This window comes from Moschus berezovskii, chromosome 18, assembly GCF_049115385.1.
Source record: "Moschus berezovskii isolate FMDL1 chromosome 18, NW_MosBer_1.0, whole genome shotgun sequence".
In the NCBI taxonomy this organism is placed as follows: Eukaryota; Metazoa; Chordata; class Mammalia; order Artiodactyla; family Moschidae; genus Moschus; species Moschus berezovskii.
The window spans coordinates 77,510,697-77,525,215 of NC_142477.1; the positions used below are offsets into that span (position 1 = coordinate 77,510,697).

Genomic DNA, 14,519 nt, shown 5'->3' on the forward strand with positions numbered 1-14,519 from the left:
TGGCCAGAGGCCCGAAGGTCCCCTCTTTCTCTGGTAGGGGGGCCTGGCCGTCAGGAGGGTGCTGGGAGGCTGGCAGCCCCACCCCTGCTCCGCAGGCCCCATCGGGATGAGGGAGTCAGTGGCCTCTCTTCTGTCTGCAGCCTCCTCAATGCCAACAAGATCAACTGCCTGCGGGTGAACACGTTCCAGGACCTGCAGAGCCTCAGCCTACTCTCCCTGTACGACAACAAGCTGCAGACCATCAGCAAGGGGCTCTTTGCCCCTCTGCAGGCCATCCAGACACTGTGAGTATGTCAGGAGTGCCAGCACAGGCCCAGGCCACTGACGGCCCCGAACACCAGTCCCAGAGAGCACTCACAACCCTGGCAGAGTGGGCATGTCCCAGAGGAGCCCCAGAGCCTACAGCCTGAGTAAAGCGCTAGTAACAGCGCTAGCGGGCCTGTCCTGAGCACTCATGCCATGCCCACTGCCCCACAGGATGGTTTCCCTGTATCCAAACCACTAAGCCTCACAACAACCCCAGGAGGTAGGTGCTACTGTGATGCCCCAGTTCTGTGTTAGGAAACCAAGGTACAGAGAGGTGAGGTAACTTGTTCAAGGTTGCACAGCGACTCAGCAGCAGGATTTGAATCCAGGCCTAGTGGCTGGTTCACCTGCTGTCTTAACCACTCTGGGTGCTGTATTCTCTCTGAGCAGGCTCCGTCTCTGCTGAAACCTCATTCCTGCCTGCCAGAACCTGTCCCTTTACAAACTACAAAGCCTGGTACAGGCACTTTGTACCAGAATGCAGGGGTATTTCACCTCCCTCTTTTGAGAGGAGTTCCTCAGTTCCAAGCATGGCACACGTGCGTGCTAAGTTGCTTTAGTCACGTCTGACTGTTTGCGACCATAGCCCACCAGACTCCTCCACCCATGGAATTCTTCAGGCAAGAATGGCAGATGTTCATAAACAGTTCCATTAGACAGATGACACCTGAGTACAGATCTCAGCCTGTGTTTCTGATGGCTCCACCCCTCAGCTTAGACCTCGCCCCAACGCCAGGCCTGACGGCAATCCCGGGGGTTTCTGGAGGCCTTTTGAGTCATCTAGCACTTACTGCCCCTGGAGCCAGAGACAGGAGCCATAGAGAGTAAGGACAGCCGCCGCACACTGAAGCCCGACCACGTGCTGAGCACCCCGCGGCCCCGTGGAGAGTTTTCTCAGTGAGCCCCCAGTGCTGATGCCCCCGTGACGCTGAGGATAATAACAGCAAAACCTGCTGCTGTAAATGGAACACCCGCCCTGTGCCCGATGCCACACCAGCTGCTATATGCACTGGGTGTTCCTGAGCTTGGAAAAGAAAATTCAGTCTGCTCTCCGCATAAACCCTAAGCCCACAGCTTACTATGCCCGTCAGCAGTGTCATGGGTGAGGTACGAGACCTTGGTCCTGCCCTGCATTGGGAGGGTTAGGAAGGCTGATGCCCCAGACTGGATGCCAGCTGCACCTTGACTGGCTTTTGCCAACAGCAGGCCTCAGGCCCCCATCCAGGTCTTGTCTGGAGGTCTTGTCTGAGCAGCCCCGGCGCCCCCTGGGGCACTGAGGGAGGGAACCTGGAGCTGTACTGCCAGCGCCCGTGCCAGGGGGCAGTGGCAGAACAGAGCCTGAGGGCCCCCCTAATGAACTCCTGTCCCTCTCGCAGTCACTTGGCCCAAAACCCGTTCGTGTGCGACTGCCACTTGAGGTGGCTGGCTGACTACCTGCAGGACAACCCCATTGAGACCAGCGGGGCCCGCTGCAGCAGCCCACGCCGGCTGGCCAACAAGCGCATCAGCCAGATCAAGAGCAAGAAGTTCCGCTGCTCAGGTAATCAGGTTACGGGGCTGGGCCCCACCTTCCGACTCAGTACAGCAGCCCCGGAGAGGCCGATAATCCAATCTGGAGGACATCGCATGCTGTAATGGCTCCTGGGGAGCATCTCTGCAAATTAAATTGGGGAAATTCAGTTAGCCCTGCAGAAAACCAATTAGCTTATGGATTTAAAATAAAACACACACACACAATAAAGCACTGGGGGGAGGAGGGGTGCAATTTTAGAGACAGAACCCAGGCAGCCACAGAGCTCCAGAGCCAGTGGAAGCCAGGTCGTGAGGCAGCACGGACATGTGCTCTTAGAGGATATGATTGATTTCCTTAGTTTTTTGTTTCCTAACCATGCTCCCCAAGTGGCAGATAGAGAAATAAATCTACCCCAGGCCAGGCTGCGGGAAGCATGCAGTCTTGGGGGCTTCCTCTTGCCCTCAGAAGCCACCTTCAGAACCGCCCTTAACCCAGAGTGTAGGTTCCACAGACATGTCTGCTTTCCCCTCCACCCCAGACGTGTGCTTCCTGATCCCGGAGAGAGCCGCAGAGAGTGTTGCTCAGGAGGAAGGCACTGCCTCGCCCTCTAGTTTTCAAGCCCTCTCTAGAAACCTTCCTCCCTGCTGTACCCAGAGACGAAGCAGGGGGTGAGTGGCAGGCGAATTCTCAGCTCATCTTGGAGACAGAACTTGTTCTCCTTGACCCACGAGCTGGATGAACAAGCAGTTAGAGATGGCTGTCACTTGTGTTGTTTGCTACTGCACGAAAAAAAAATCACCAAGCTGCTCTGTGCTCCCAATGGTGAGATGTTGATAGTATGACGTGGTGAGGAGGGGTGAAGCCAACCCTCACCATCTGTGTGTCATCAGGAACCGGTCTTCTTCCCCTACCCGAGCGTTGTGTGTAGGTGGGTTTTCCTGGGGAGAAAGCCGGCTTGGATCCTAGTCTCCGGAAGGAGAGCAGCAGGCCAACCTCCGCCTCTTCTTGTTGTTCTTATCCTCTAAGTTGGATTCTTCAGTCTGTGTCTCCAGAATGATAAACTTGGGCTGTCTTATTTGTATCAGCAGAAGCCAATACCTCGAGAGGGCTTGGAGGGACCCCAAGGACTCTGTGGCAGTCTGAGACATTGATCTCAGTTTGTCTTCCCCAGAATGGCAGTGCTGATTACAGAGCAGTCTCTCACCCCTGAGGAGCACTGTGCTCAGGGCTCCTAGTTGGCCTTACTTTTCCCAGGAGTCACGTGAGATTGTTCTCGGAGGGACAGGGGTCTTGAAGCACGATTTTATTTCCCTGTCCAGGGATTGAACCTACCTGCCAGTCTACCAGGGGCTAGAGTCCAGAAGCCAAGTTCCCTGATTCTTACCCCAGTTTGAAAGCAAAACTGTTTCAGGGAGGTAAAAACTGCAAAACAGGTACAAAGTTTATGATTAGAGACAGCACAACACATGGGAGAAACGTAGAGACACAGTTTATTTATTTAAGTTGGAAGCAAGACAGAAAAACATACCCGGAAAGGAGTGCAGACGTCCTGAGTGAGGAGCGAAGTAAAGAAAGGATTTAAGTCACTCGCATCAGACGGTCTTTCCAGGTCTTTGTTTACCTTTGGCCCATTATCTTGTTTCTTTCTCCACACCGGACTCGTTCTTGGACCAAGATGTGTGCGCAAATTTTTGCTTAGATGGATCCCACCACAGAGGCCTATGGATGGGTACCCACACTAATTATGGGGTGGTACCCCCTCCATTTGTGACCCCAAAGGAACCTTCCTGTGCATGTGCAGATGGGGGAGTCTTCCTTGACCTCAGGACTGGGCGCTTTATCTCGTTTCTTCAGCAGAGCTCAGCTTCTGCCACTAGCTTTGTCCTTGGTGGGTCTAGGTGAGAATAAACCTTTGGTTTTACTCCACTTGACAAATATCAGGTGTCCAGCCCAGGGGCCCATCTGTCTCCTCCCTCAAAAGCAGCAGGAGCGGTCCCCTTGCTGCAGCAGCAGGAGCTGAGTGCTCAGTGGTAAAGGGGCAGGCCGTGGTCACAGCAAGCAAATGATAGGGGCAGGCTCGAACCCAGGGCTGGCTCGCCCCGCCACACTGTGGAGCGCATGGCAGCGCAGGGCCTTCAGGCAGGAGGCCCCGCTGTTGCGGTAACTACCTCCCCCAGCCTGTGGGCCCAGCCCCAGGCCCTGAACTCCTTGCTTAGGTCCCTCCTTGGGGCCCACAGCGTGTTGGGGGCAGTGTGCTCCCTGTCTCTGCGCCCTGAGGCACAGCCATCGTTTCCCCAGGCCCCTTCCTCATGACTTAGCCCCTCCTCCCGCCCGCGCCCTCTGTTCCTACCCATATCTGGCCAGGGCTGAGCTAATTAGCAAGGGGCTGACAAGGAGTTGTGCCCACGAAGAGGGGTGATAAGATGCCAAGGAGGTAGGGTGCCGTTCACCCACCCCAGTCCCTCAGTCTCACGGGGGTCCGGTCCTCATCTCAACATCCTGACTGACGCCAAGACCCTGGGGCATAGAGCAGGGTGGAGCCAGCCCAGGGGTCAGCCACTGGCTCAGAATGACTGTAGGCTGGGACTGGGGATGAGGTACAGACAGAACTAATTAGGAGAAAGAGGAACCAGCCAGCAGACCTAGAAAGAGCAGAGCTTAGTTCTAACTCTAGCTCTCCACCAGCTACCTGTGTTCGCACTGGACACAGGGGTCACCAGCTTCCAGGCCGCAGAGCTGTACCTGCTGTCAGACCAGCAGCGGCATTAGATTAGAAATAGACTGCACAAGACATGTGATTGAGTCATCCTGAAATCATCCACTCTGTCCCAGTCGGTGGGAAAGCGGTCTTCCACTAACCAGTCCCCGGTGCCAAAGGGTTGAGGACCGCTGTGAGGAACCCTGTCTTCTTTTCCTATGTGGGGCAGGGATGATCAGGAATTTTAAAAAGGAACAATTAGGGAGGGCTTCCCTGGTGGCTCAGTGGTAAGAATCTGCCTGCCGATGCGGGAGACATGGATTCTATCCCTGATCCAGGAAGATCCCATGTGCCTCGGAGAAACTGAGCCGGGAGCCACAACTCCTGAGCCTGTGCTCTAAAGCCCAGGAGCCACAACCACTGAAAAAAATATTTTTAGTTAAAAAAAAAAAAAGAACTAGGAGAAAGGGACAGGGTTTTTTGACTCACCTTGTCTAAAATATTTTTATTCATCAATATAAGCAGAAAGATGATTCCTATAAAGGTAGAGAAAGAGCAGTGGCAATCCTGACAGCTACAGACAAGAGAGGTTGAGAAAGCTAAGTCCTGGTGAAATCTGAAGGCCTTGGCTTTGAGAGACACTTGGACCCAGACCTGCTCAGCTTTGAGGGACGCAGAAGCCATGGCTCTGAAGCTCTGTGTTGCCAGGAAGCTCAAGAAGAAAGAAGGGAGGGGCAGGTGATACATACTGGACTTGACAGATAACAAGTCTGCATTTTACTTTCCCCTAAAAGCACCCCCATTGCAAAGACAGCTGATGTAATTAGAAGCCAATTTGAGGGCTGCTACTGCAATGTATAAAGCCCCTCCTTAGGCTGGGCCGTCTGGCTTCCCAGCTGCCCTGTGTCTGCCTCCATCAGCCGCATCCGATGCCCTAGGCAGCAAGATCCGGTTAGAGGTGAGTGTTGCTGGCTGCGGTAATCTGACCATCAGATCAGATCTTCAGAAGGCACTGTTTGGCTGCCTAAGACCCCATGCCCATCCTCAGGGGAGTACTTGGAGGTTGGAAAATGCTGTCTGTCTTCTGACCTGCCTCCTCCACTTTGTGTGTGGAGATTCAGTGGGCAAGAAACTCATGCTGAAAAGTACAGAGTGGTATCCTCTCTGTCCTCATCTGCGCAGAAATGGCACAGAGAAGGACACTTCTCAGGGCATCACAGAGCTTTAGAGCCCCTGGGGGTCATTCAGTCCATGCTAGAGAGCTGAGGCCAACAGCAGAAAGTCTTAGCTAAGATTATAGAGTAGGACTCTCAGGATAGCTCAACGGTAGAGAATCTGCCTGCCAGTGTAGAGACGCGGGTTCGATCCCTGGGTCAGGAAGATGCCCTGGAGGAGGAAATGGCAACCCATCCCAGTATTCTTGCCTCAGAAATCCCTTGGACAGAGGAACTGGTGGGCTATAGTCCATCAGGTCGCAAAGAGTCAGTCACAATTGAGGGACTAAACAACAACAGACAACAACATTCTCAGGACAAGATCTGTAACCCAGGGCTTCCAATGTCAAGGAGATTCTTGATCACTTTTCTCCCAGGTCCCTCCATTTCCTTCTGTTGAGGGAAACCAAAGAGAATCAAACCAAACCGATCTGAGGGCTGCTGCTGCAAAGCATAGAGGCCCTCCTTAGGCTGGGTGTCTGGCTTCCCAGCTGTGTCCTGGAGGAGAAGCAGAAGGGGATTTTAAGGCTTGGGGGCAGGGGCGTGAATGATTGGGCTTTCCCTTCCCGGGCACTGAGGGCCTGATCAAACTTGAGTATGAAATCCTCAGACCAGAGTGTTTGCAGAGCTCTGCCTGACTGGCAGAGGGGAGAGGGAGGGACACAGGCAGAGTTGAGTCTAAATGACAGTGGCCAACTCCAGCCAGTCAAAGAGGGCTTAGCGAGAGGCGGGACCAGGTGCGGAGCTGTGGAGTGACTTGGACTAGCCAGTCAGTCGATGCAGAGAACTTCTACGCTGTCGAGATGCTGCCACCATCTCTCCTACAATCACACTGTGCAGGAATGGTGACCCTGTCCCTCCTGTCAGAGGGCAGGGCACGGAGGGTCCTAGTCACCTAGCCCTGACTCTGGTCTCTTCAGGATGCACGCCACTCCTCCCCATGGCTTGGGCGGGAGTTCACGAACACCACCCCCTATCTAGTGCAGACAAGAGGATACAGACTGAGCACCCTCATCTGGGCCATGGCAAACAAAACGATTGGTTGTTGGTCTCTCCAACCCACCTCATGATTCACAGTCAAGGAGGAAATCAGGAAGGACCCTCGAGTCTGGTACCTTGCACTTCCTTTCCTTCTCTCTGTCTGAGAGAGGCACCCCACCATAATGGTTTGACTGTGGGTTTCTCAGCCCCAGACCCAAGGCCCCGGAGTGGCCCTGACTCCCCGTGCTGGGAGCACACACCGTGTCTCTGTGCCACCCCCGAGTGATCTGGGATGAAGGACCATCCGCAAGAGAGCTTCTGGGGCTTTGAAGGATACTGAGGAGACAGCAGAGGGAACTTGTACTAACGAAGAGCATTGCAGCTCTGCCCGAGCACTGAAAAGCACGGCCTGTGTCTTTACTGAAGGCGCCAGGGGAGCAGGGTTACAGAGGCACTAGCCGTGGGCCGGGCCCGCGGCAGCAGAGAACAGAGGAGGTGGTTGAGTGGGGTGCAGTCTAGTTCAGGCCTGTGACATGATCACAGATGTTTGCGGTCTTAGTTCCCTTGGGAAGGATGTGTCCCGCCCGGAAACTCCATTGTTAGGGGTGTCCAGTGGCCTCCGGCGGTTCTCCTCCCTTCCTCCTGTCTCCCCTGTGGTTGGGGCGAGAGGGCAGCGGGCTCCGGTCTCTGGACGCGCTCCTGTGGACTCCCGCCCGGTACTAATCACCCTCGGTGGGGGCCTGCTCTGGCTTCCGCCGCGCCACGCTGCTTCCTCTGAGCGCTCCTGTCCTCCCTCTGACGCTGCTTCCTGACCTTGGCTCTGACCAGTCGCCGCGGGGCTTTCCTTTGTGCTTGATCTAACCATGTGGTGGAACGATGGAAACGGAACATGGTTCTGTCAAGCACCGCGGAAAGCACCGCGCTCTCCTGCAGCATGGCCCGCCGCGCCGGACACCTCTTCTCTGCTCTGGAGCACCGCACCCGCCTCTGCCAGGCCGGCCTCACCATGGGCGGGGGTCCAGGGGCGGGGCGCAGTCGCGAAGGACTCACAGAGTGCCTCCCCCTCCAGCTAGCAGATCCCGGCTGAAAGGGGGGCTGCAGGAGCCCACCGGGGCGTGGCCGGCCCAGATCTGCCTCCACGTATCTGTCAAAAGGGACTTGCCCTTCCCCAAGTCTAGTCCGAGTGCCAGCCAAGGGGAAGGTCTTTAGGTCTGAGACCACTGCTTTTCTTCTTCCATTTGAAGGGAACAAGTATACCCAAGGCATATGCCATTTACTTCATTGAAGAGTCCCAGCCCAAGGTCATCTTCTCAACTGGTTTAACCAGAATGTCATACTGGTGGTGACCTACCCCTCAGCCACCGTCTTTACCGGGAGAATTAGGAATTAATGTGAGCATGAGAATGATGAAGCGTCCGTGAGTCTGAGACGCTGGGCGTCGCCTGAGGTTTCTCCTGGAACTGACCCGCTCCTCCTGAGGACTTTGACCCTGGTCGCCTCACAGCCTAATGTCCAGGCTGCTTCCTCGAGCTGTCAAGCACAGTTAACATGAGACCAAAGTGCTGGGCTCCTCAGTGGTTCTAGTCGACTCCCGTGTACGGGGGTGCAGACCGTCCTGCCTCTGATAATAAGACAGGGGTCCTGGGGCCTCCCATTCTGTTTGTTTCTTGATAAACCCTAGACCCAGCATAACCGGAAGATGGTGGTGTTCGTCCACACCCTGTAGTCTGTATCCTGGCCCACATAAGAGATGGCTCTGGCTTGAGCCAGGAGCTGGGCTCTGGGCTCCCGTGGCAATGTGCGGCTCTCACTGTCTTCTCTCTCAAGTTATCCCCCAGAGCCAGGGCCCAGCATTGCCGAGCCATGGAGAATCCTGTTTAACTCTGGATTCCTTTACCATGGGTTGAGTGCTTACTCTAGAACCAGTGCTGAGCTATTTTACATCATCACCTTGTTCAATCTTCACAACAACCCTAACAATCCCATTCTGCAGATAAGTATCCCCTAGAGAAAGGAATGGCTACCCACGCCAGTATTCTTGCCTGGAGAATCTCATGGACAGAGGAGCTGGCGGGCTACAGAGGTCGCATGAGTTGGACATGACTGAGTGACTAACACTTTTTTTTTATATTGAGGCACAGAGAGGTCAACTCACTTGCCCAGAGTCATCCGATTCCAACATGGATGCTGTTTACAGCTGTAATCCTCAGCCTTCCCAGCTATGGACAAGGCCCTTTGCCTTGAATTACAAAATCAAAAAGACATTGACTTGACTTGACAGGATATTGACACAGTCTTTTAACACTCCCTTTCAAGCTTCCTTCTGTGAACCTCAAATGGCTTGAGCAAGAAAGAGAGCAAACACCCCTGTGTACACGGCTCCTCCCCTCCAGCAGGAATGCCATACCAAGACCCATTTGGAACAGAACAAGTCCTCGGGCCCAGAGAATCTCCCTTTCCCTCTGAACAGAGGGAGCATGCCGAGTTTTCCTGGCCCTCCTCAGATGGCTATGACCAGGAAATACCCAGCTGAAGGCCATTTCCCACTGCTGCCGGGCAGGTGGCTGACTCGTGTCCGACTCTGAGAGGCAGAGCGCACCAGGACAGCTGTCTGCCCAACCATCTCCAAGTTCCTGGTGAACAGTTGCTGTTTTCCGGCCAACTGATATCTGGTCCCCCAGCCTTTGCCCATGAGTGGATAACTGTATGCCTAGCAGTGTTCTCCTGATTCCATTCATTGTTTCTGACCTCTGCTTGTCCTTTCAAGCCAAAGAGCCCCAGCAAGCCTCCTACTTCCCCCAATTCCTCTTTCTGCTCCTTTCCTTCTTCTTTCATCCCACCCACCTTAGGGAGCTAGAAGAGGATAGTTCTTTGCATTGGCCTTTCCTTGGTCCTCTGATAATGGTGCATCCATGATTTCTGTTCAACAAACTCATTGCCCAGAGGATGGTGCAGAATGCAGACTGCTCATGACAGCAGCCACCCTGGGCCCAGCGCCAGACTCAGAGACCCATCCAAAGAGTGGGAGCTCTGGCTCCTCACCTGCCCCAGGCCCAAATCATGCCAGTGTGGCACACATTCTCTCCTGGGAAGTGGTGGCAGGGCAGGGGTTCATAATAAAGGCACATTGCCGTGCATTCCACTCCCCTGGTCTCTTAAAGTTTCTCTGTGCTCGCGTTCCAAGTATCGTCGTTCTGAACTGCCTGCCAAGGGGGAGGAGGGCTCCGGGGCCAGAAGCTGGTGAAATGCCAGGTGACATTAGTTCCCCCAAGAGCCCGTTTCAGCCAGGGTCTAGTTCTGTGGCCCTTCTTCACATCCTCTGAGATCTCTCCTCTCTGAACTCCCCCAAAGGGAAGAAATGACAGCCTATTTCAGTTACTCTTCTCCAACTAAGTATTTCTGTCAGTGACAAATATGCATGGAGATTGAAATTGACTTTTAAAGCTCTAGAAAAGTTAAAAATACTTTTGGGTAGTTATGAGCATTAGGCATAACAAATGGCTCTGAGAAACCCTGGGTAATTTGGGTAATGAAATATGAAGTGATGGAGGTGGCGTCTCAGGCTGGCCCTGGCTGGGGCACGCACTCTTTCGGTCTCGTGCGTACACCGTTATTAACATTTCTGGCTCCCGCTCATAGACAATATCACACTCCGACCCCCTCGTTATTACAAACCAGGGCAATAACAAAAACAGCAGGGGAAAAAATGTTGGGAAGAACGTATTAGTCCATCGAATCTAATTGCAAAATCATTTCATTAAAATGGGTCAGCCGCTCCATTGCAGAGGTCGGCCAGTTGTAGTCCAAGTATACTACAGAGAGTGATTCCCGCTAACCACACATGCTCTCACCTTGATTAAAACGAAAATGCATTTAATCAGCGGCTGTCCCTGGCCACGGCCCAGCCGTGCACATCTTCAGGCTCATTGTGTTGGCGAGCAAACTGTCTTCCCTCCTGTCTTTCTGGCTTTGATCACTCAGGGCTCCTCCATTTGCAAGGATCACGTTGTAGACACCCTCTCAAGGAAAAACACATGCATGCACGAAAAGCTTCTTTTCGACCGTGGGGAACCCCCATCAGGGAATAAGAGAGCATTGTCATTCGGCAGGGTCTGCACGATGCGATTTACCCAAGACTCAGCACACTGATGTGTCTGGGAGAAAATGGTCCAGGTCAGAGTTATTCAGTGGGATGGCTGCTGGCAAGCCAAGGGCAAGAGATTTGCATAATACATTGGACCAGGAAGCCATCCAAATAACCGGGGATACCTGCATGGATCTTGCTTATACAAGCCTGGGATGAAATGGGGTGAAGGAGGTGGATGGGGAAGGAGCAGAGAGGAAAAGGAGACAGGTCCAAGCCTTGACCTTCTGTTTTGTGCAGATGATGTCCCTTCAGAATCAGAGACCCCCAAGTCTCTCCCCAATCAGGCATTACCGTGAGTGAAAAACAAAGCAGTCAGTGGAGACATTGCCTTCCTTCCTGTCTCCCCGAAGCCCGCTAGCAGAAAATACCATTCAGTTCACCTCCACTTGACCCTATTATCATTCGCAGGACTGAGGTTAAGGTTTTGTCCAAAAGCAGATCTGCAGTAGGCATGGTATTAGTCACACAGACCCTGGCGGCAGTCTGCCTGGGTTTGCTTCTCTGCCACGTCCTGAATGACCTGCAGGCCTCGGTGTCCTCCTCTGTGGCATGGAGTCGTAATAGTCCCAGAGTGTGGGAAGGATTTAATGGAGTCATCTGTTTGAAGTTCCAAGAATAGTGCCCGGCTCGTGATTCATGCTCCATCCGTGTCAGCTATTATCACTTGCTATGCTGATGGTAATGGCCTCTGATGTGTCACATGTTCCACTACATCCTAGGGGAAAAAAGAAACAAAACAGAATCACAAACATCTGTAGAACTCTTGACCCTTCTGACCCTTTCCCAGAAGCTCTCCACCATCTTGATCTTCCTTGAATCTTCATGACAACCCCTGTGAGATAGGGGCAACTATATAATTCCCATTTTACAGGCAGAGAGATGGAGGTTTAAGTAGCGAAGTCTGGGCAAACCTACGCCCTCTACTGCCCAAATCTCTGTATGCAGGTGCCCCATTCTGCTTCTAATATGTGTAAGATGGCCAAGGCCCACCTCTGCTAGCCAGGGAGACAAGTGACATTCACATTCCCTGAAGCTCTGTGGACAGTTTATGTGCCGACACCCCACTTACGCATTGGACCAATGTGAGCCAGGCTCTTGTGCCTGTCATTGTACTGTTGAAGGTGAAAATAAAAGAGACTCAACCCCAATCATCTGGCTCACGTCTGATAGGAGAATCAGAGCTGCCCTTTTATCTCAGGCAAGATTTGTGGTCTTACAGAGGTTCGCCCGGGTGCCAGGGGGTCATTCTGATCATTAAAGAAGCTCCTGAGGGCATCTCTCAAGACAGTGCGTCACCGGCCCTGTTACCATCACTGTGCAACCTCAAGAAAAATTCACTTCCAAACATTAATCTTAGCTCCAACTACTTTTAGCTTATTGTAAGTGGCTTTTCACTGTAGTTAAACAGAGCTTCCTTTCAAAGGCAGCAGGTACATTTAAGCCTCACAAGAGTTGTGCTTGTCTTCGCAGTGTTTTAAGTATGAATTCATTACTAATATTTTTTTAAAAGAATTGTCAGGCAACCCTGAGCTAAATTCCCAAGCATTAGAGCAGCAGGCATCAATTCCCCAGTACCCCAACTCTCATGATTACTTCCCAATAATAAAATAGTGTGTCAGTGGTATTGATTGCCGTGTGCTGGGCCTGTTTATCTTTTCAGTCCCTGCTTTGTCCCTGAAGACAGCTGAGTCTGTTGCCCGCTTCCCTGACCTCATTCCCACCCCTGTTATAGCTTTCATCAAAATCCCTTCAAAATGTCTTCAGAATGTATTTAGAGGGTCCATAGATGGTGGGCATCACGGACTAAGACACCCCTAAGCTGTACACCAAATTCCCGATGTGGAAAAGGGTCCGTGTGGCCCACGCATGCTTAAGAACCCATAGAGCTTGTGCGGTTAGACCTGGAAGTGTTGAATGACAAAGCCCAAATGGAGGCAAGCAGCCTGGAGGCTGAGGGGCGGGAGGCTCGGCAGGGCAGCCGCAACCTGAGGGCAGTGCTGCCTCTGGCCCTGGGCCCCACCCCCACTCCACGTCCCCCGTCCCCACTGCCCACAGCCCTGCCCCGGCCCAGGCTGGCGATGCTGACGCCCCTCTTTGGCCCCCCCCCAGGCTCGGAGGATTACCGCAGCAGGTTCAGCAGCGAGTGCTTCATGGACCTCGTGTGCCCGGACAGGTGCCGCTGCGAGGGCACCATCGTGGACTGCTCCAACCAGAAGCTCACCCGCGTCCCCAGCCACCTCCCCGAATACGTCACCGACCTGTGAGTGCTGCAGGGGCAGGACCCCTGCACATCCCCACACCCATCTCCCTGAGCCAGCCAGGGCAGGGGCGGGCTTCTAGAGGCGACCACCCAGCTCAGTCCCCCGGGTGCGCCTTTGCTGTCTGCTACTTCCCAGCCGAGTGCAGACCCTCACGCCTCCACTGGGGACTGTTTACTTGCAAATAAAGACAGTTCATTCATTCTACAAAGATTCTCTGAACACTCGCTGGAAGCCAGGCACTGCCAGGCACTCGCTGGAAGCCAGGCACTGCCAGGCCCACCCGTGTCCACATGAATAAGGCAGACCACCCTTCCTGGCTGTTAGGAAGCTTACAACATAACCAGAAAATGGATGCGACCTGAAGTGAGAAAACAGCAAGAACCATCAGATTCTCTGGCTATCTCTGCTAATAAAGAGGCATTTCCCCAGAAGTGAGAGAGCTCCAAGTTCCAGCGTGGGGTGGTGAGGGTGCAGCGGGTGGGGGCTGACACACCTGGGCCTGACTCCTGCCTTTTCCAGTTCTCCTGAGATTGGGCAAGTTGCTTCTTGGATCTGAGGCTCAGATGCTGAGCTGTAAAGTGGAGGTGATGATCCCTCCCTCCCACGGGGTGAGGAGGGTGAGGTGAGAGGATGCAAGCTCAGGCTTCATCCTGAATCTGCGCGTGGAGTGAGCCCTGTGTAAATGGTTGTTGTTATTCTCTTTGACAAATCACAGTAGGGCCCTTCTTTGTCTCCTGACCTCCCTGGGTTTGTATGAACATTGAGCGTTTAGTCCCTGAGCTGCCCTTAGCAGAGGGACGTGGTCAGGAAAGCGCTGAGTGGCTTGCAGAGTTGGAAGAATCTGGGGAGCCCTCCCAGGAAGTTTAAGTGGTCATTGGTACCACTACAAAATGAAGGCAAATCTCTGGCCCTTGATCGCTCAAGTGCTGAGTGTTCAGCAAGTTGCATAGGCCCTTATCACAGGGGCTCCTCTACGCAGAGAAGCCTGGGCTCCCTTCCCACCCTCCGCACACCCTCCACTCACTGCTGGGCACTCCGTGCCAAGGAGCCGCACAGATGGTTCCTGCAGTGCTGTGGGCCTGGGCTGTTCGAGGGCCGGGCGCCGGCTCAACTGAAGGCCTGCAAGCCCGGGGGCCGGTGGGGGAGGCGTCCCTTCCACAGCTCACCACCCTCATCCGCTTGCTTTCCACACAGGCGACTCAACGACAATGAGATATCTGTTCTTGAGGCCACTGGCATCTTCAAGAAGTTGCCCAACCTGCGGAAAATGTAAGTCAGCCTCAGGACCTGGGTAGACGAGCAGAGCGTCAGGGCCGCGGTGCTTTCACCTCCCTCTGCTCTGACCCGTCTCCGTTTCCCCCGTCACGTCCCAGGAAGCAGGACGCTGAGACAGGGCCAC

General features: G+C 53.8%; 1 protein-coding gene across 1 annotated transcript in view; it reads left to right on the top strand.

The window, feature by feature from the left end:
* The window catches only part of SLIT3 (slit guidance ligand 3), a 725,929-nt gene that overhangs the window by 608,081 nt on the left and 103,329 nt on the right, over positions 1 to 14,519 (top strand). The window contains exons 13-16 of the mRNA XM_055421786.2: positions 141 to 284; positions 1,683 to 1,846; positions 12,969 to 13,119; positions 14,315 to 14,389. Coding sequence (XP_055277761.2) covers positions 141 to 284; positions 1,683 to 1,846; positions 12,969 to 13,119; positions 14,315 to 14,389 — 534 coding nt within the window. The remainder of the gene's footprint in view (positions 1 to 140; positions 285 to 1,682; positions 1,847 to 12,968; positions 13,120 to 14,314; positions 14,390 to 14,519) is intronic.